Genomic DNA, 22,355 nt, shown 5'->3' with positions numbered 1-22,355 from the left:
TAGGGACGATAAGTTTGCATGTTCCATACTGGTATTTCATATTGGGCAATCCATAACAGATGAAGAGAACAAAGGTTAATCGTTTTGCTGATAACAGTGAATTGGCAACCTAAGATCAAACTCCACTTCACAGACAGTTTGCTCAAGTTAGGCAAGACCAGTGTTTTGGCATGATGTGTGCAACAGTAAGCTGGGTGTACATTCCGTATAACTTAAGACAAGCTGACCACGAAAGTTAATCTTCTAGATCCGCATGTGGATTGAGACACTTGATGTCCGGACCATGGCCTACCACTTTGCTGTGGCAGCAGCATCAATCACATAGAACTGGAGCAGAAAAAAGTACACTTTGGGGAGCCTTCCATCGTTCATCACTCGCCAAATTTTCCTCGTCATCATTACAACTAAATCGACAAGGAAACTGCAAACTTCATCCTCTCACAATTGCCGCCACATTGGCGTGAAGAGAATCTGTTATCCTGGACTTTGCTGCACAAGTAGTAAATAGACTAAAGACCGGCTGATGAGCAATGGAAATAAAGTTAATGGATGGGAAGGCATGACTCATTGGACCGCCCAGGACTTGGTGGGAGAGAGAGATAAAGCTACATGTCACGCGTGAAGATTCCTCTCCATGGATGAACTTCTAAGTTACTCCAGTTCCAGATTACTTAGCTCTGCATGACATGGTTTTACTCTTTATCTAAGTTGCTAAAGCACTTCATGTGACCAGCTAACTTTATCTTCTAAGGGAAGGAACCAACTAGCTTTTCCTTATTCTTTTTTCCCCCTTCTATTTTGTGCTTCATGTTCCCATTTGCAGTATCTGCATATAGTGCATGCTTGCCTTGCAGGTTAAATTTGCCTCTGTGGCTCAGATTGCCATGGAATTGAATGCTGAAGGAATTATCATTCTTTAACAAACAACAAGCATCTCTCATGCCTTAATTTACATGGCCATCCACTGAATATATGTGTCAGAAGAGATCATTGAGCATTTGAGTTACTATGATATATTATATGCCTCAGTGTCATCATACGCAATACGAGCAATTACACTATCAAGTAGAGACACCCCAAACAAATTTAAAAGACTCAGCATCTCACTGCACTCCTCACTACACTTCCTGAATAGAAAGATCAGCACTCGGGAAGAATGATGATTTAGGCATTTTATATTTTCTTTATTCAGACTCCTTGTAACACTAAATAGTCATTAGTTTTTCTTGAAATGGATCATCTAAAGCAACGTATTTTTCTCTACTGTATGGCCAACCAGTACAAGTCATAAGACCTTTTTTCTGGTATGGTACCCGGAAGATCCGAAAGTTTAAATTTTTGATTTCATTTTTGAAATCATTTGGGGCCTATAAATACCCCACTTGGGCGGCAAGAATTTTTGAGAAAAAAACTGAGAAAACTCCGTCAAAACTTTGAGTTTCCTCCTCCTAGTGCTTAGAGTTAATCCTAAGGGAAGTGTACGAGGGAATACTTGTAAAAGAGTGACTTGTAAGAGTTATCTCCTAAACTCATGAAAAGAAAAAAGTATTATAAAGAGGTGGTTAGTCTTCGTCTATTGAAGAAAGACCGTTAGTGAACGTCGACGACCTCAGTGGACGAGGAATCAAAAGTTGATGTAGGTCACTACGACCGAACCACTATAAATTCTAATGTATTCTTTTTTTACTGCTTATTCTCTTTATTGTATTCTACTTTACTTCATATCAAACTATCCAATCCTCTCTTCTCTATCCACTTACAAACTTATATGAGTCAAACAAACGGTTTTTATCGAAATCAATTTTTATCGTACGAAGATTTTCAAATCACGCATCATCATCTCTAATGGTGATTCGTACAGTAGGGCTGCGACGACGCTCTTTAAATCTCCAGGCCTGCTATCTGAAGAAGAGAAGGGGAGAGGAGAATAGGAGGTGACAACCAAGTAAACCTCTAGCCTATGGGTGTTTGGTTCCTTCCTATTTATAGAGGCCCCATATCAACTTAACCCTAATGGATCCCACCTTATTGGGTATTGGATCTCCATCCAACTACCCAAACATCTTAAATTAGTGGATCTCTATCCAATAATCTCTCATTGGCTCTTATTGGATCTCATCCATAGGATCCAATAATTCATGAGTTTATTGGATATCCAATAAGATAAGGGGTCTAACGGATATCTCATATTCGAACGCCTACTATAAGTCTATGACCCTCTAGCCTCAATATCGAGCTAGCCATGAGTCATACCTGTCAGAACTCCTTCTGACTCAGTGAATTATTATCTTCATAATAATTCACTCGACTCATCGATTGTGGATATATTAGGTCACTACGCCGCAGTCCCCAAACGATGCAGGAGAATCCAATCATTTGGACCTATCTATCATCAATTACTATGTATCTATAGTCGTTTATCTATCTAATATCCCAGAGACTGTATACTGAGCATGGTACTGTCAGGCTCATATAGTTTCTACTCGAGTCTCGCTTTAATCGGATTCTCCCGAAGAACTATTTCTCTCTCAATTCGAATGACCCTAGCTAGAGATTTGTCTGAGCAAGAACACATAGGATATTCCTCTCATGACATCGAAAGTGGATGATTCTCTATCGATACTCAATAGCCCTTGTAAGGTTGAATACCACTCCCGATGATCGATTGGGCTAGATTTGGAACCTCTAGACCTATAAGTTTGGTATCAAAGAGTGGAGTACTTATACATGACATTCTTAGCGTCTCAAGTCTAAGGACCAGATACACCACTAGGATGACGAAATCGCTATCTGACAATAAAGCATCATCAACCATCCAATATTCCATGAGCGGATCAATAAGTGAATTCATTCTCCAATGAGCACCTGCATTGTATTCCTAGTATCCCCAAACGAGCAACTATGAGACCAGCTACATCCATCATATGGATGAGTATATAGCACATCAGTTTGTCCGGTTATTTCAATATCACTCTCAAGTATCCTATGATCGGGATTATTTAGGATTTATGTTTAAAGGCGAATCAGTCTCATTATCGTGATCTCATCACGATTCGATTCTCATTGCACGGATTCATGGACATTACAATATATTCACACAACAAACAATATAAAATGATAAAATATCAAATAATAATAATAAATAAAAAGACTGCATATCAAGTCACACGTGTCATCACTTATATGATTTGCTTGTAGGGCACCTATGACTAGCACCTTGCTTGGTCATCATTCATTATATGATTAGTTTAGGTATATATCTAACACATTACTATCTCTATATACTATGCTAGTATTGTTATCTAGACAACAATGTCAGCCAAGTCTGTTAGGTTATCGATTACTATTATGATGGTGTTTATTTCTCCAAGTGATCATGGGCTGAACTCCAACTTACGTAGTTCTATAAGATCGTTGCTTTGATGCTATTTGATTTGTATAGAGTTTGAGTTTGATGATCTATCGACTTGATATCACCTTTCAAATAAAATTTTTGGTAAAGGAACGAATTATTGCAGAAAGACTAAGTATAAAAAAAAACTTCTATTATTTATAAAGTCAAAATGCTTACTACAAGACTTGGAATAATGAAATAAAAATGTGATAAGAAGCTCATCGATATGTAAGAATGCAAGTTATCTTTGGATAATACTTGGGTGCTTTCGACAGATTACAAAACATTGCAAGTTTCGATCTCCTCCTTCTCTCTCGCTGTTGGAACCTCATCCTGAGGTTTAAATAGTAGGCAACTTGAGGATTTTTCATAATAGTTGGATGAACTTTTGATATGGAGCTTTGGCAGTTAGAACTCGAGTTAGAATATTAGAGGGGTTGCACTATGCAGAATTCTTCATTCTCTCTTCGTTAAATGGAGCCCCAACACCATCGGCCCAACCCGGCCCATTAGCGACCCAATCTCTGTCGTTTTGAACTCACTGAGTCGTGGAATAGGCTTCCCCATACTAAGTCCAGTCGGCGTCGGGGCCGACCTAACCCGCTTGAAATAAATCCCTTACCCCCCTTTTCTTCCTCGGTATATCGTCGCTTCGAAATCGATTTCCTTCGCCCGCCTCCTCTTCCTCCTACGCCGCCGCTGCCGCATCCGCCGGAGCGTATTTTCCTCTCGCCGTCGAGAAAGTGGTCGCCATCATTTGGGCGACTTGCTCAAGGTACATGCAATACCTCCTCACAATCCCCGAATTAGGGTTCTTCTTTTGCTGCTCCTCTCTTTAGATTACTTTCGTTCGAAACGCTTTCTTTATACTCTTTTTGGTTCCTGTGTTCATTGTTTGTGGTTTCTTGCTCCATTGACTGGTCACCATAGATGTAGTTAAAGAATCTTTGCAGATGCGTCCAATTTCTTGGTCTTGATTGGTGGCCGTAAACAATTATAGTGCCGATCGATCGTGTCCCTTGCTCAAATCGGTTACGTGATGCAGCTCCTAGTTGTGGCTGTTGCATTTTAGGATTTAAAGAGAAAGAAATGGTGTGTTTGGGTTTATACTGTTCAAGTTCTTTTTTTTACACCTCCTTTTAGTTATATTATATAATATGAAAGGTTATCAACTTTACATAGGGGAGGCCAAAGTGATGTAAGCTGTCAGTTGTTTATGATGTTTATGTTAGCGGGAAAAATATGCAAATGTGAGCACGCGAAGTATATACATGTACTGGTTGGATCTCAAAAATGTTTTGATGCTACAAAAAGTATGCATATGAACTCCTCTGTCAAATATGTCTATGTGATTTCTGCTACCTTATTTAAAACACTTAACATCTTTCACTTGTCAACAAACTTTTAAAACAATCCAGAAAATTCTCGAGGTTGATTTTGACCCATGAATCGAATTATAGTATGGTATTATGAGTTTCAGTGTTCTATGCCTGATTAATGGCTGAACATTAAGCCTGAAATTCTGCATAAGAAGATGCACCATCTTGAGATGGGAGGTGTAAGAACTATTGGTTTCCCTTCTGACTTCTGATTAAAAGGCAACAGTTACATTTCAGTCACCATGGCTTTTGTTTGGTGGTTTGAGAATCCTAGAATGCTTATAACTAGGACATACATACAATGAAAAAAGGACGTCAGAAAGTCATGGGTTATTAATTTACAAGGATGTGAGGCCTTAGTGCTGCATTCTGCTGCTAGAGACCTACCATGTCCACTAAGGTATGCAGTTTAGAACTGACATTGGAGCAACAAGATATAGCAACATACTCTGGGTTGATGACTTTCCATAATAATTAAGGGAACACAAGGATATCACATCTCATGATTTAAGTGATTTTACTGTAAGGATCACTGGATCATATTAATTCATTTGGCCTTCCTTACCTAAGGAGGCCTAGCAGAACAGGTTGACCCATATCTTATGATCATTAAAAGAACAAAATCAAATCAGATCCCACCATTATAGTGGTTTCATTTTAAAAATAGGTGGATTTGATGTTTAAATACCTTGATTTGGAAGTGTCATATGCATCATGCAAGATCAAATGGATCTTTTGATGGATTTCATATACAAATGTTTTCAGTATGTTGCAAGGTTTTGAATGCTGTACCATATCGGTATATCGAGCTTTGCTCGGTATGGTATGGTACCGGGTACTAAGCAGTACGCCAGGGCATACCGAGCAGTATGCCTAAAAAAGGCATAAAACTCTCCGAAAATACCTGAAAAATAGAAAAAAATTAGGATAGAGTTTTTAAGTTAGAAATAAATATACATTTAGTATACTCTTAGCAAAACTAATGTAAATTAGGTAAGAATAGTGTCACATATCTTTTTCAAGCTTTGAATAGTAGCCTTGTGTAAGATTTACAATTTTGGTCCATTCAGCATCGTCCTTCTACTAATATTGAATTATCTACAGAAAAATTATTTGAATTGTTAGATTATTTTGTATATAACTTAAAACTTTAAATTCAAATGAATTAAGAAATTAAATATGTAGATATATTTGATTCTACCACCAAAACGAACGATGAGCTTCTACGGGTGGTGGATCGGGGTCCTCGATCCTATGTATCTGCATATTAATATGATATGTTTGTCGAACTCAATCCTAAAATTGATCCTACGACATAGTGTATTGATATATCGTATGCCATTGGTGTATCAATGTGGTGATAGTCGTAGGTATATTGGTGAATGTCAGAACTTTCACCTTCACTACTGAATTGCTGCTTCATATCATACTGTTGCTCGGAGAAGTATTGGCCAATTATCACCGCATTTCTGTTGGTTGTAAGATTCTCTATAATACGATGGCTATGAATACGATGAGCTTCGTTCCGTGTCTACATCATGTAGGCTCAGTCGCATCTGCTCAAAATCATCAACTAGCTTTTCCTTCCCATTTCGTGCATAAACGTGATCCCTTGTTGAGTTCCATGATCTGAATAATGGATGACGTGTGTAAAATATTATTCCTCGATCCATGCATGACTCTCAAATTGTGTAGACGAGACCAACGACTCCTCGGCGTCACTACCATCATCAGTGATTTAAAAAGGCACTTGGGCGCTCGCCTAGGCGCTTACCGATATCAGCGTGACTTCCCCAACCCCTGCTCGCTGTTCACGCTATTGTCGCCGTTGCTCGCTGTCGCCGCTGCCGCTCCCATTGTCGTCACTCGCCGCTCCCGATGTCGTTGCCGCTGCTACCGCTTGCTGCTTCCGCTCCCACTCCCGCTGCCATTGTCTTCGCTCACCGCTATCGTTGCCACTGTCTCCGCTCGTTGCTTTCGCTCCCACTCCCGCTGCTCGCTGCTGTCGGTGCCACTGTCCAAGGTTCGCAATACCGTACCGTATCGGTATTTCGACCTGGGCTCGGTACCGGTACGGTACAATATACCGAGCGGTACACTAAGGTGTGCCGAGCACTGTAGCAGTGCTACAGTGCACTGCTACAGGCGGTCCACGTACCGACAACCGGTCGGACCGGTACGTACCGCTCGTACTGGGCAGTACAGTTTGGTCCTGCAGACCCTGCCACTGTCGCCGCTTGCAACTCCCGCTGTCGCTGCTGCTGTTGTCGTTGCCGTTGCAGCTGTCGTCGCTCACAGATGCCGCTCTCGCTCTTCTCAGTCAAGACCCTCGGTCTTCTGACTCTTCCTTTACACTCTTCTCCTCTTTCGATAGTATATTGTTAACTGTATACTAGTAATAGTATTTGTATTTATTATATTAATTTAATAGTATATTTTTATTTAAAAATTTAAATAGTTATATTTATTAATTATATTATATATTTTTATATTTTAGCGTCTTACTTCGCTCAAGTAAGCACCTAGCGCCTCGGGCGTTTTTGGACCTTGGCGCCTTTTAGCGTCTAGCGCTTTTTAAATCATTGACCATCATTGGTCGAGGCATTGATGCCCACGTTGCTGCCATGCCTTTGGATCGAGGGAGTTGCGGAATGCGATTGTGAAGGTGTCTTATCGTCCGACTCGATTCTTTCCAACTGTGCAGCTGACGCTACTGCTTTCCCCTTTGCGTTTGCCTTTGCCATTGTACATTGGGCGAACAACTATGGCGGTTGGGTGTCTCTTGTTCCTAGAGTAGTTTGACTCGATCTTGTGTGGCTCCTTCCGTCACGTTCTCACCGAGGGGGATTTTCCTCCTGGTGGGGTTGTGCTTCCTCTTCTTTTATTGCCTCGGTGATAAAACGCGAAGGACGTTGGGGATCTCTCGCCTCATCAAGTAGAGGATCCTCTTGGTTCTTCGTCGCTTCAACCCACTCTAACATCGACTCTGAAATCTTAATCTTTGCTGTAGAATTGGAGGTCGATAGGATCAATCTTTGGTTCCTTTAGCTCCTTGTCCAGCTCGACACATCGCAACCTTAGCCGCATGTTATAGTGGACATATACCAGTTTCTCCAATCATCTTTATGATAGTCTGTTGCGGATCTTCGTGTGAATCAATGCAAACGTTGACCAATTACGTTCGTAACCACTAGATGTCGTCGTCTGTGAAAGTACACGAACGACAACCTTCTTTAAATTTGGTGCATCCCCTCCAAATTGTATCTACCACTCAACTGCAAAAAGATATAAATAAGATTTTATTAGCATTTAGCATAACAAATAATTAATATCGAATATAGTTGATAACCAATATGTGTAACTTTTCTTCACCAGGATCCATAGTGTAACGACACGATACAACTACAACATTGGAGAATAAACCAATTATATCTCGGAATAATCAGCCCTCCATTATAGCATTGGTTGCATCAACAGTGTTTGACAAGAGTCGATTTATATCATTTCTTAGTATTGTTAGTAAATCGTTTTGCATTCCAAGAGTATATCGATATTGAATTGTCGAGTTTAGATAATACGCTACACGACATAATTTTGTTAGTAGGAATTTTTATATAATAAAAAATTATGAATTAAATTACATTGAATATGAATTTATTTACATTATGGATATCTTGATCCATATGAACTTCAGTCTGACGATCAATGATTCGTATGTATTGGTTAGCCTTAAAATCATTTTTGAATGCTTTTCTGACCTTCTCTCTTGTTGTAATCAACATATGTTAAGATAAGGCACCTGTGGATACTTGTCCATATCGACCTTATGGAGGACAACATAAAGTTGTTTCACACATTTTATGGAAAAAATGGTCTTTTCCATCGCTCAATCTTGAACAGTGATTTAAAAAGGCGTTCGAGCGAGGCGAGGCGAGGCGAGGCTCGAGCGCCTCGCTAAACTTCTAGGCCGCGCGCTTCAAAGAGGCTCCGCCTGGGCACTCGCCCGAGCCCAAGCGCTGGGCGCTTCGGGCGAGCGCCTGGGTTAAACCAGGCGATCGAACCAGGATTTTAGGTCTGGTTCGGTCTCCGATGGTTAGTTGGTTCAATCAAACCAACTAAAACCGATATCAGTTGTTGTTGCCCAACCCTAACCCTGCTCGTTGCCGCTCCCGCGCCCGCTGCTCGCCGCTCCTGCTCCCGCTCCCGTTGCTCGCCGCCGTTGCTGCTGCTGTCGCGCTGCCGCTGCCTCCTTACTCTCCCGCTGCCGCTGCCGCTGCCTCCTTACACTGCTGCTGTCGTTGCCTCCTTACACTCCCGCTGCCGCTGCCTCCTTACACTCCCGCTGTCGTTGCCTCCTTACTCTCTCTTGTTGTAATCAACATATGTCTAATATAAGACATTTGGGAACGCTTATCTATATCGATCTTATGGAGGACAATATAAAATGGTTTCACTTCTGTTCACGGTATCGTAAAATCTAGAAGAATGAATAGTCTTTTCCACCATTTTCCATTGTTGAATCTCGAATACTTTGAATCGAACCATTCTTGTGAGGTGACCATTGCCTTGAGGCCTTGTCTCTTTTGTTGTATTGACTTTAAGGCAATGAAATTTGTAGCAAATCGAGTGACTTCAGGTCGAAATATCTCACCACTTGTATATTTTTGCATCAAAGAGTAGACCAAATAATGAATATATATACTTTATAATCAACTGTGCCTGAGCTACACACTTGTTGATTGATGGTAGGTCGCCAGTATTCTTCAGCATTAGATTCATGCAATGAGTTATACTTGGAGTTCAAAATAATGTTTTTCTTTTTTCTATCAATTATAAATCAATCTTCTTGAAATTGGCTCTATTGTCAGTAACTATCTAGACAATGTACTATGGTCCGATCTCCTTTATTATGGTGTCCATTGGATTTTTAGTATAGTTTGCATCTTGAATCTTGTTGGAAGCATTAACTGACTTATGAAAAATCACTCATATGTTACAATACACAAAAAAATCGATGATACTCATTCTTGTTTGCCCTGTCCAATTGTTATATATCAGTGTCATCCCATATTCATCCTAGTGCCTCTTGAAGGATTTGATCAAATCCTTCAGTTCTGCCACCTCCTCATCTAAATACACTTTGTGGATCCCCTTCACTATTGATGGTTGGATCCTTGTGTCAGCCTTTTGAATAGAGAAGATCATGCTCTGATAATATGGACCTTGGGTTTATGTTTATTGGAATCGTGTGGAAGTTGAACCATTTTGCAATTGTCTTCCTAATATCATTTTTTTTTCTTTTGTATATACATTATCAATCTATATCTGCTTCGATATTTACGGAGGATAGCTTTGTGGATTAATATCAAAAATATTTAGTGTTTCCTACTAAGTCCTCTTATAATATCACAAGTTCCACCCTACCTCATATTGCCAATCCTCCTCAATTGAGGAGGGGCAATTGGCTTCATTATGCTAGCCAACCTCTAGATTCTTTATGACCATAGATTCGTTGCCACCGCTATGCTCCCATTGTGAGTCAGGTCGTCGATGCCTTATTGCTTCCTTGTACATGTATTAATGCTCAAATGATGCACGAATATCAACTCTAAGATCCGAGTCGATATTATCACTGCAACCCTTATATTCATCATAAATCAATTCCTACGTAGCTCTATAGTTTTCTTCCTTAACTCTTGTCTTCTTTTTCATTGTACCTTCCTTGCTTGTTATAACTTATCTTAAAATGATTTACGGACCTCCATTAGAATCTTTTTGCATTTTGCAATATCGGGATATTAGCCGGCCAAATGCATCTTCACCCAAGTGATTTCTCCACTCTTGTCAATATAGTTACAATAAATGCATTGCTAATTGTTACGGTAAGTAACTTTTTTAGCCGTGGCCTCGAGGCCGTCGCGGCTTGGTTCGGGTCCGGAAGGCTGTGATCTCCGTGGGGGCGCTCCTCGAGCCCACTGCATCTCCGAAGGCGGTGATCTCCGAAGGCTTCTTGCCTGCACAAAGGTCGGGTTGGGGTGCTCGACCCGACCCCTCCGACGATCAAGTGAGAGAAAGATGTGGAGGGGGTTTAGGAGGAGGAAAAACCTCCGTGTGTTGAGTGTGTGATCCCCCCTTTTGCTTAGGACTCAGGGGTATTTATAGAGGAGGTTTGATGTTACCTGACGCAGCTGTCTGCAGGGCAGGACTGTACCTTTGGTGGCGTCTGACATTACCACTGGGGTTGCGTGGGAGGCCGAGCTGCTGCAGGGTATGGAGAGCCTCGGGTAGTGTGTCGCTTGGGGGATGCTGTCATGGCGTGTCACATCGCCATTTTTGCCCCTATCATATGCCCCCCCCGAAAGGAGCTATGCGTCGGTTCTTGCATGCAGGGGGTCCGATGCATGGCTTCTTACTTCAGGTGGGCTGGTCATGCAGATCCGAGGCGTATGACGTAGGCGGGCTAGCCGCGCGGACGTGTCTCGTGCAACATGGGGCCGAGGCGCGCAACTCAGTCAGGAAGCCGAGCAGGGTTGGACTCGGGGCCGATGAAGCCGATGAGGGCCGAGGAGCACAGCGTAGGCGGGGTGACCGCGCAGGTGTGATCTCGGGAGGCGTGGAGCCGAGGGCCGAGGAGCACAACGCAGGCGGGTTGACCGCGCAGGTGTGGTCTCCGGAGGCGTGGAGCCGAGGGCCGAGGAGCACAACGCAGGCGGGTTGACCGCGCAGGTGTGGTCTCGGGAGGCGTAGAGCCGAGGGCCGAGGAGCACAACGCAGGCGGGGTGACCGTGCAGGTGTGGTCTCGGGAGGCGTAGAGCCGAGGGCCGAGGAGCACAACGCAGGCGGGGTGACCGCGCAGGTGTGGTCTCGGGATGGCGTAGAGCCGAGGGCCGAGGAGCACAACGCAGGCGGGGTGACCGCGCAGGTGTGTCCCGGGTGGCGTAAAGCCGAGGGTCGAGGAGCACAACGCAGGCGGGTTGGCCGCGCAGGTGTGGTCTCGGGTGGCGTAAAGCCGAGGGCCGAGGAGCACGACGCAGGCGGACTGGCCGCGCAGGTGTGTCCCGGGATGGCGTAGAGCCGAGGGCCGAGGAGCACAACGCAGGCGGGTTGGCCGCGCAGGTGTGGTCCCGGGTGGTACGGAGCCAAAGGGGGTGTCCTCGAGCATTAAGCGACCGAGGAGGCCTCGGGCATTATGCGACCGAGGTGGCGGCCTCGGCAAGCATGGAGCCGAGGCACTCGGCGCAGGCAGGCTGCGGCCGAGGGATGTAACCCAGGTGGGCAAGGTAGTGGATATGGCCGAGGAGTTCGGCGCGGGCAGGCTAGCCGTACAGGCGTGTCTCGGGGTTTATGGAACCGAGGGGCACGACGCAGGCGTACTGGAGGCGCTGGTCTGTCTCGGGAACATGGAGCCAAGGAGCACGACGCAGGCGGTCTGGTCGCGCAGGTGTGTCTCGGGGATGATGGAAGCGAGGAGCACGACGCAGGCGGGCAGGCCGCGTAGGTGTGGTCTCGGTCATCATGCTGCCGAGGAGCACGACGCAGGCGAGCAGACTGCGCAGGCGTGGTCGCGAGGGCCATGCGGCCGAGTAGCACGATTAGGCGGGCAGGACGCGAGGACGTGGCCTCGGGCACCACGCGGCCGAGGAATACGACAGGTAGTTGGGCCGCGCCGAGGTGGGTCTCGGCATTGATTGGCCGAGGTGCTCGGTGCAGGCAGGCTGCGACCGAGGGACACCGCTCAGGCGGGCAGGCCGCGCTGAGGTGGGATTTCGGCAGAAAGTTGCTGAGGTGCTCGGTGCAGGCAGGCTGCGACCGAGGTACACCGCTCAGGCAGGCAGGCCGCGCTGAGGTGGGATTTCGGCAGAGAGTTGCCGAGGTGCTCGGTGCAGGCAGGCTGCAACCGAGGTACACCGCTCAGGCGGGCAGGCCGCGCTGAGGTGGGATTTCGGCAGAGAGTTGCCGAGGTGCTCGGTGCAGGCAGGCTGCGACCGAGGTGGTGGGCTTGGCAAGCATGGAGCTGAGGGGTTCGGCGCAGGCAAGCCGCGGCCGAGGGGCGTGAAACAGGTGGATAGGGCCGTGGAGTTCGGTGCGGGCAGGCTTGCCGCGCAGACGTGTCTCGAGGTTTATGGAGACGAGGGGCACGACGCGGGCGTACTGGCGGCACTGGTCTGTCTCGGGAACATGGAGCCAAGGAGCACGACGCAGGCGGGGTGACCACGCAGGCGTGGTCGCGAGGGTCATGCGACCGAGTAGCACGATCAGGCGGGCAGGACGCGAGGACGCGGCCTCGGGCACCACGCGGCCGAGGAACACGACAGGCAGTCGGGCCGCGCCGAGGTGCTCGGTGCAGGCAGGCTGCGACCGAGGGACACCGCTCAGGCGGGCAGGCCGCGCTGAGGTGGGATTTCGGCAGAGAGTTGCCGAGGTGCTCGGTGCAGGCAGGCTGCGACCGAGGTACACCGCTCAGGCGGGCAGGCCGCGCTGAGGTGGGATTTCGGCAGAGAGTTGCCGAGGTGCTCGGTGCAGGCAGGCTGCGACCGAGGTGGTGGGCTCGGCAAGCATGGAGCCGAGGCGTTCGGCGTAGGCAGGCTGCGACCGAGGGGCGAGACCCTGGTGGGTAAGCCGCCCTGAGATGGACTCAGCAATGAACATGGCCAAGGAGCTCGGTGTAGGCAGGCTGCGGGTGCTGCTCAGGCGGGCAGACCGGGTTGAGGTAGGCTCGACGAAGGCAAGCTGCGACCGAGGGGGGAGACCCTGGTCGGTAAGCCGCCCTGAGACAGACTCGGCAGTGAATATGGCTGAGTAGCTCGGCGCAGGCAGGCTAGCCGCGCATGCGTGTCTCGGGGGGTATGGATCCGAGGGACACGACGCAGGCGGCTGGCGGCGCAGGTGTGGTCTCGGGCATTACGCGACCGAGGAGCACGATGCAGGCGGGCAGACCACGCAGGCGTGGTCGCAAGGGCCATGCGACTGAGTAGCACGGCGCAGGCGGGCAGGACGCGAGGACGTGGACTCGGGCACCATGCGGCCGAGGTACACGATAGAGGCGGACAGGCCGCGCCGAGGTAGATCTCGGCAGTGATTGGCCGAGGTGCTCGGTGTAGGCGGACTGGCCGTGCTTGGGGCCGAGGCGCCGAGGCAGCGTGCGAGCTGTGCATGAGGCCGATGGGCCGAAGCAGCGTGTTTGCTGCACACGGGGCCGAGGGGCCGAGGCAGCGTGCTGCTTGCTGCGCATGAGGCCGAGGGGCCGAGGCAGCGTGCAGCGTGTTAGTTGCGCATGAGGCCGAGGAGCCGAGGCAGCGTGCAGCGTGTTGGCTGCGCATGAGGCCGAGGAGCTGAGGCAGCGTGCAGCGTGTTGGCTGCGCATGAGGCCAAGGGGCCGAGGCAGCGTGCAGCGTGTTGGCTGCGTATGAGGCCGAGGAGCCGAGGCAAAGGGCTGCTTGCTGCGCATGAGGCCGAGTGGCCGAGGCAGCGTGCAGCGTGTTAGCTGCGCATGAGGCCGAGGAGCCGAGGCAGCGGGCTGCTTGCTGCGCATGAGGCCGAGGGGCCGAGGCAGCGTGCAGCGTGTTAGCTGCGCATGAGGCCGAGGAGCCGAGGCAGCGTGCTCTGGCCGCGCGCGTGGTGCCGACGCGGGCGGATTGGCCGCGCGCGTGGTCGAGGGGTCGAGACGCGCGGTCTGGCCGCGCGCGTGGGGCCGACGCGGGCGGGTTGTCCGCGCGCGTGGGACCGAGGGGCCGAGGCGCGCGGGTTGGCCGCGCGCGTGGGGCCGAGTGGCTGAGGCGCGTGGGACCGAGGGGACGAGGCGCGCGGGCTCGTTGCGCGCGTGGGGCCGAGTGGCCGAGGCGCTCGGGGCCGAGCCGCGCGCGTGGGACCGAGGGGACGAGGCGCGCGGGCTCGTCGCGCGCGTGGGGCCGAGTGGCCGAGACGCGCTGGCTGGTCGCGCGCGTGGGGCCGAGGAGCCGAGACCGGCCCCAGAAGTCGCTGCTGCTGGTGCAGGTCGGCTGCAGCGGAGCAATCAAGGAGAAAGCTAACGTACCGTCATTTCGGGCCCTCCTTCTAGCGCCATTCTGTTACGGTAACTTTTTTAGCCGTGGCCTCGGGGCCGTCGCGGCTTGGTTCGGGTCCGGAAGGCGGTGATCTCCGTGGGGGCGCTCCTCGAGCCCGCTGCATCTCCGAAGGCGGTGATCTCCGAAGGCTTCCTGCCTGCACAAAGGTCGGGTCGGGGTGCTCGACCCGACCCCTCCGACGATCAAGTGAGAGAAAGATGTGGAGGGGGTTTAGGAGGAGGAAAAACCTCCGTGTGTTGAGTGTGTGATCCCCCCTTTTGCTTAGGACTCAGGGGTATTTATAGAGGAGGTTTGATGTTACCTGACGCAGTTGTCTGCAGGGCAGGACTGTACCTTTGGTGGCGTCTGACATTACCACTGGGGTTGCGTGGGAGGCCGAGCTGCTGCAGGGTATGGAGAGCCTCGGGTAGTGTGTCGCTTGGGGGATGCTGTCATGGCGTGTCACATCGCCATTTTTGCCCCTATCACTAATGATGACAGTTCTCATCTATCTTTCGGACATAATCCCAAACATCATCATGTGCCTATTTTTTTTGTTGCATGTCCCTACTAAAATTGAATCAAATAAGCAAGCTGCGATTATACCTAATTTGAATTACTTTGTCACTATTAATATGTCAATCAATATATTTGGCATTAAATATGTAGAATTAACTCAATATCATTAAATTTATCATTAAATACACTACCTACAGCAATAAAAAAAACTTAATTAAGCCATAATTAGTTTTATTTTATCACTATAAATATGTTAAACATCCTATGAAGCATTAAATATGTAAACTTGATCCAATATAGGTCAAATTACAATGAAATCATCATTAAATATATTAATCACACCATTAACATAGTTAATTACTCCCTAATTTTTCCTCTTTCATCATTATAAACATATCAAACACTTTGAAAGGCATTAAAAATATTTAATTGACCCAATAGGGGTTAAATTTTGATATCATATTAATTAAATATACTATTCACAGCATCAACATAGTTAATTAATCCTAATTAGTTCCCTTTCGCTACTATAAACATGTTAAACACCCTAATAAGTATTAAAAACATTGAATTGACCTAATATGGGTCAAATTTCGATTAAATCATAATTGAAACCACTGATCACTGCATTAAATAACTTAATTAAAATCTAATTAAACTTATTATACCATCACAAACATGTAAATCACCTTAATATGTTTGAAATACAAAAGTAAATCACCTTAATATGTTTGAAATACAAAAGTTTGACCTAATAAGTGTCTAATTTTAAAAAAATAAACATTAAATACACTAATCACAATATTAAAAATCTTAATTAGCATTATTCTACCATCAAAAACATGTCAAATAACATATTAGACATTAATCACATAGAATAAGCTTAATCATCTCATAAATTAATAAAAATCTAGAAGGATAATATATACCTCTTGAGTAGATTATTTTTCCTTTTAATCCGCCCAAATTAATCTCTCAAATTTGATCCAATCTATAAATTACAGCTTTGTTGAGTTTAAGAGAGGGAAAATGTGAGAGTTGTGAATAAGAAAGCGTTTAAGAGAACGAAACTGTCAAATTGACTATTTGAAATAGGGCAATCTCAGTCCTTGATCGGTAATGATTGAAATCCAACCATTACTGATTAGTGCAGGTCGGTAACAATCGGATTTTGACTGTTACCAATCAGTATAGACCCTGTATTGCCCGATACGAGATCATATAATGTGTACCACCCGGTATGGGCATTGTACCATGGTATATCGATCCTAATCTGAACCCTTAGTTTTTTTTTAATTATTTGGGGATAATTCTTGTGCATGGCAACCAAAATTATTTTCATTTTTTTACTTTTTTTTTCACCCGTTTCTTGTGAATCTAGCATATGTTTCTTGAAGTATAAAAGAATATAGAAAGTATGTTCATTGGTTCTTGACAAAATCTATTAGTGACATATTGTTGCTTAACTTGTTTTTTAATGAAAAGCTAATAATAGTTTATTTGCATAATTCATTTTATTTTTGCTTCTAGAGCAGTGGTCCTAACTTGTGTTTGCTAATGTAATGGTGGGTGGTTTTTAAACAATGTAAGAAATTGCTTATGAAGAAACAACTTTAGTTAGAAAGAGTTTGTGACAACTGTTAAAGTTATGAAAAAGCTACAAAGTAGTCTAACAGGACAATATATTGAGCCGATTTGACATCAGGACATTTGTTTGCTTGCACAAGCTGCCACAGATTTTAGGATATGTACTCATTGATGTATTTTGGTTGTTCGTATCAGATGAGTATGCTTGATCTGATGGGTTACATTCTTGAAAAATCTTGAAGCATGTTGCCATGTTGTACTTTATTAAATAGTAATATTTTTAAGCATTCTGTTTTTTATATTCTTCTACCATTTGTAATTTCATTACAGTTGATGATGGCTTGGAATTGAGTTTGGAAGTACTATTATACATATGTATATATATATGTGTGTGTGTGTGTGTGTGTGTGTGCATATTTATATATGCATATATATTCTCCTCATCTCCTATGGAGAGAAAAATCAACAGGGAGCTGCTGCCTTTGAGATTGCTCAATTATCTAGTAACAAACTAATGATATCTACCTTTAAATGGGTTGAAGTTTTGTGGTCTTAGTGGATATTGCATGGCCTAACTGAGTTTTCTGTAGCTGATTAGTTCTTGAGCATGATGGAGCATGGTCTAGTTCTTTCATTTCCATAACTACTCAGATATTTTTGGAGAAGCCTCTAGAATGTTTATTCCTGTCTCTTGAAACAAATGTGGATAATCACATATGGTTTTTTCTTTTAGATCTCAAACTATTAAGTTTGATTCTTGTCATCTCATGACTAACAAATTGGAGAGGTGTTTATTGGCTCAAGTTTGTATGGTCCTTCCATCAGAAGTTCTTCGCATAGTATTATCACACTTACCTTGCAGTTCCTGTCAGGTGAAACAATTTAGCATTTTGCCCGACATCAGAGTTCAAAATGTTTGCTGCACCTGGTGACAATGCCTTGGTAATATCAGGTCCAAGGCCAGGAACAGAATGGGCTACTGTTCCACACAGCTCACTTCAAGTTCAAGCCCCTGGCCCTGGTGGAAAACAACGCACCTCTAGCCTGGAGTCACCAATAATGCTGCTTACAGGTCACCAGAGTGCGATATATACCATGAAGTTCAACCCAGCAGGAACTGTAATAGCATCCGGCTCCCATGACAAAGATATATTCTTGTGGTATGTTCATGGAGAGTGCAAAAATTTTATGGTCTTGAGAGGGCATAAAAATGCTGTTCTGGACCTCCAATGGACCACAGATGGGACCCAGATAATTTCAGCCAGCCCTGACAAGACTCTAAGAGCATGGGATGTGGAAAGTGGGAAACAGGTTAAGAAAATGGCTGAGCATTCATCATTTGTGAACTCATGCTGCCCTTCACGAAGGGGTCCACCTCTCGTTGTGAGTGGCTCTGATGATGGAACGGCAAAACTTTGGGACTTGCGTCAAAGAGGTGCAATCCAGACATTCCCAGACAAGTATCAGATCACTGCTGTAAGCTTCTCTGATGCTGCAGATAAGATATTTACTGGAGGATTGGATAACGATGTGAAAGTGTGGGATCTCCGCAGAAATGAGGTAACTATGACACTCCAAGGCCATAGTGACATGATAACAGGTATGCAGCTAAGTCCTGATGGGTCATACCTGTTGACTAATGGCATGGATTGCACACTTCGGGTCTGGGATATGCGCCCATATGCTCCTCAGAACAGGTGCATTAAGATTTTTACAGGGCACCAGCATAACTTTGAGAAGAACTTGATGAAGTGTGGCTGGTCTCCAGATGGGAGCAAGGTCACTGCTGGGAGTGCAGACCGAATGGTGTATATCTGGGACACAACAACCCGCCGGATTTTGTACAAGCTCCCTGGGCACAATGGCTCTGTAAATGAGACCATGTTCCATCCAACTGAGCCGATCATAGGTTCTTGCGGTAGCGACAAGCAGATTTATCTAGGGGAGATCTGAAGCACTTAGGTCTCCACTTGTACTAGTTAGGTTACTGCTTACATTGGCTGCTAACACTGCCATTTTGCGGCTAGCTTGTCATTTGTGGTTATTGCCTTAATCTCTTGGGTTTGTACTTGTTGTGTTGCTATGTTATTGGTGTTGATTCTCGGATCTCAAGTTCTTTGGACTGCTAATGCCAGCGGTAGCAAAGTCCATGACTTGTTTGGAGAACGTGTACGCTTTTCTTTCTGTTCTTTTCTCTCTAGTCTGATATTAAAGGCAATTTAGCATGAATAAGTAGTCCAATTACTTGTTGCTGCTTGATTTTTGGATGACTTATTTTGCTGCTTTACTGGTGCTGGGGGAATGATTTGTTTCTGCTAAAACATTTTTCTTGCCTCATCAATTGTCACACGTGTCAAAAACGCATAAGGTGTGATATGCTTTTCAGAGCCTAAAAGAAACTAATTAAATTTCTATTCATATCAAATTTTAGATGTATCAGAAAGTGATAATAAAGAAAATAAACCCTGATCTAACTGGACTTGGAATAAAATGGTCTGAAATCCGTCTAAACTGATCTAACTGGCCCTTAATAGGTGCAATTTGGATCAAACTATTGAATTGGACAGAACGACCCCGTAATCGTCATAAGCCGGCCTGAACAGGTTAATTTAGCCCGGTTTCGCCAATTTGAAGGCTACTATAAGGGCCCGGCGCTAGGGCACTTGGGCTGTAGCCCGAGCCTCAAGCCAGGTGGATTGGGCTCTAAGAGGGACTCAGGCTGGGTCAAACCGGCAGTAGTAAGGGGCTCGGGCGTGGCCTCCACACTCGCTCGCAAAAAAGGGGCTTGAATGGGCCTCATTTGGGCGGTAAAAGGTTGATACAAATTAAGCCTCTGCGCTGACAACGGGCCGGGCCAAATAATGAGCCTAAATAACATCAGGATCTGGGCTACGCCGGTCCGCGCTGCGCCGTGCGATTGACATGCACCAGACCGAGTCGGCCGGGCCGGACTGCGCCAAGTCATGGCTGATGGACCCAGGCCATACTGCACAGGGGCAAGCTGCAGGACGGCCCGCCGTGCCGCCACCGTTACTATGTCAGCCGGTGGGCTTTTGGGCCACAAGCGCTACTGGGCCCGAATGCAACAGGCCGGAAGGCGCCACACCAAGCCATGGCTGATGGACCCGAGACATGCTGCGACGGCTAGCCGCGAGACGTCCCGCTAAGCTGCAAACTAGCCAGCGCCAGCCGGTTGGCTATGGCCGCGTGACTACTTAAAGATCACTCTCGGCCACCATACCGCAGCAGATTGCGGAAGGTCCGAACACGCTCGGTGACCTTACCTCATTGTTCTGGCAGATGAAGTGCCTCCGAAAAAAAATTTTCGGGTCCAAATTAGGCCTCAAAATTAAGAGGTGAGAGATCTTAATATTACCTCGGTCCCCATACTCCAGCGTATTTGAGAAGGTCTAGACACGCCCCGTAGGCTTACCTCATTGCTCTGGCAGATGAAGTGCCTCAGAAAAACTTGTTTTGGTCCAAATCGGGCCCCAAAATTAAGAGGTGACACTTCTTAATATCACCTGTGGTTGCCATACTCCAGCCGCCAACCCTTATGCTTTTCTTACCGACCGTATTCACAATCTGTCGCCTTCGTACCACTGGCGGTCACCGGACTCAAGTTTTGTTACCAGCTGACGAGAAGTGGAAGACGAAGAGGCGAGGGACGAAGGGATGGTTGCCTCCACCTACGACCGGCAATGGGCCTTCCCTGATGTCTCTCCTCAATACCACCACCACGACAATGGCGGTAGTTACGATGAAAGCCCGCCAAAGATGCGGAACAAAGTGGTGTTCGAGTTCCACGCCGCATTCAACTTTTAGCGACAGATTCTCCCCGGCGGCGCTGGTGGCGAGAGCGCATAGCAAAGAGGTAAGTTTGCTTATTCTTCTTTCTTTAATCTCTGTTGCTTCTTTTGATGTTTTAGTGGTCTCTGTTGGGGCAGTGGTTGATGCTCGTGAATTGTTTGTGTCGAGCTCACCGAGATCCTTTTATGAAACATCCCTCTCAATGAAATCATAATCATAATCTTACGTTTAGTTCTTTCTCTTGGCGGATAGTTGTTTGGGTGATACATGTATGCTATCTGTTCAATGAAACGTAATCAGCTTACCATGTGTGCGGAGGAGGTAAATGTCCTTGCTTTCACAGACCATGACACCATTTCGGCTATAGCAGAGGCCATGGAGAGCTGCTATAGCATATTATTGGAATCAGGATCCTTCCAGGTGTCTGAGTTAAGCACACTGTGTATTCCTAGGTAATACTTTGCTACTTCTTGATGGCGAGCCTTGGTACAACAATAAAGTTGCTCCTTTATAACTTGTGTGACAAAGGTTTGAGGCAGGGAAATGGCCTCTGCAAGCAATTGTAGGTGTAAAGCTGGGTACATTGAGCGTCCTCAAGGCCAATATTAGTGGGAGCTGAGTTCATTGTGTTCACCCTTTCATATTCTTCTACTTCTTATGCATAAATATTTTTTGGAAATGCATATGTTCTTATCTTCCATTTTTAGTGGCTTATATGATACTTGTTTTATCCTCTTTGGAATCAATCCTTGGGCTTTGGTTAATTGCAATATTTACCATGGGAAGGAAGGGAAGAGTCTGAGACCGAAGAACCAGTTTGTATTCTTGCATATTATTGTAGCTCTGAACCTTCATTTGGTGAACTTGCTGGCCAGTATAAGAGATGGCTGGTAACCTTTATGCTGAATAGATGTTATTGAAGTTTAGATGCTTCTTAAGTAGGAATATATTACTAGGATAGCCGGAACTGTGGCTCCAGAAGGGTTCATGTGGCTCAGGCTTTGGTTGAATCTGGTGATCTGGATAACTTGAAGCAAGCTATTAGCAGATAATTATGTGATGGTGGGCCTGCCCATGCCAAGGATGCTACCTCTTGCCCAATACCTTATTTATTCATGTTGGTCTTGTTGCACTGAAATGCTCATCTAGCCATCACATTGCCCAATATCTTGTAAGTTCAATTTTAACTTACAATTTAATTATTTCGCTTGTGTAGGCTTTTGCTGATTGTAAAACTGGTTCATTTAGCTTCTGTTCAAGCACGTCTCTAGAAATGTTCCACCTAATGCAGTGTCATGTCTAAGTTAGAAAGTACAAAGGCCAGAGAAGTGCACAAAAGAAGAATTGATTTAGAGACATGCATCATCTGAGCTTACTTCCTGCAGAGCCTAAGAATAGATGCCAAGAAAATGTTGTCCAATAAGCTTGTTCTTCTGATTGGATTAACGCTTTCGAGTATGAAGAAGCTCGATGTCATTTTGAATTCTCATTTCATAGCAGATGTTAGTGCTGAATTTGTGATATCTGGCCATCCACTGCACCCTTCATTGAAAGAGTAGGCAGTTGAAAGACCCACCTCTGAATAAAGCCTGACTGGTTGAGAGCTGGCTGTTTTTCTTCTCC

General features: G+C 45.9%; 1 protein-coding gene across 2 annotated transcripts; it reads left to right on the top strand.

Moving 5' to 3' along the window:
* Positions 1 to 3,966: 3,966 nt before the first annotated feature.
* Positions 3,967 to 19,034, top strand: LOC135606912 (uncharacterized). Of its 2 annotated transcripts, none has more exons than XM_065098278.1 (2): positions 3,967 to 4,169; positions 17,785 to 19,034. In XM_065098278.1, the coding sequence occupies exon 2, from the start codon at positions 17,835 to 17,837 to the stop codon at positions 18,873 to 18,875; it is 1,041 nt and encodes a 346-aa protein (XP_064954350.1). In that variant the 5' UTR covers positions 3,967 to 4,169; positions 17,785 to 17,834; the 3' UTR covers positions 18,876 to 19,034. The 2 variants fall into 2 exon arrangements, with proteins under 2 accessions (XP_064954350.1, XP_064954349.1); XM_065098277.1 differs by having other exon boundaries at positions 3,968 to 4,169; positions 17,795 to 19,034.
* Positions 19,035 to 22,355: the final 3,321 nt, after the last annotated feature.

This window comes from Musa acuminata, chromosome BXJ2-3, assembly GCF_036884655.1.
Source record: "Musa acuminata AAA Group cultivar baxijiao chromosome BXJ2-3, Cavendish_Baxijiao_AAA, whole genome shotgun sequence".
In the NCBI taxonomy this organism is placed as follows: Eukaryota; Viridiplantae; Streptophyta; class Magnoliopsida; order Zingiberales; family Musaceae; genus Musa; species Musa acuminata.
This window is presented reverse-complemented; position numbering and strand designations above follow the sequence as displayed.

Bases quoted from the DNA above. Each gene is read 5' to 3' on its own strand.
- LOC135606912 (XM_065098278.1), top strand. From the start codon at position 17,835: ATGTTTGCTGCACCTGGTGACAATGCCTTGGTAATATCAGGTCCAAGG.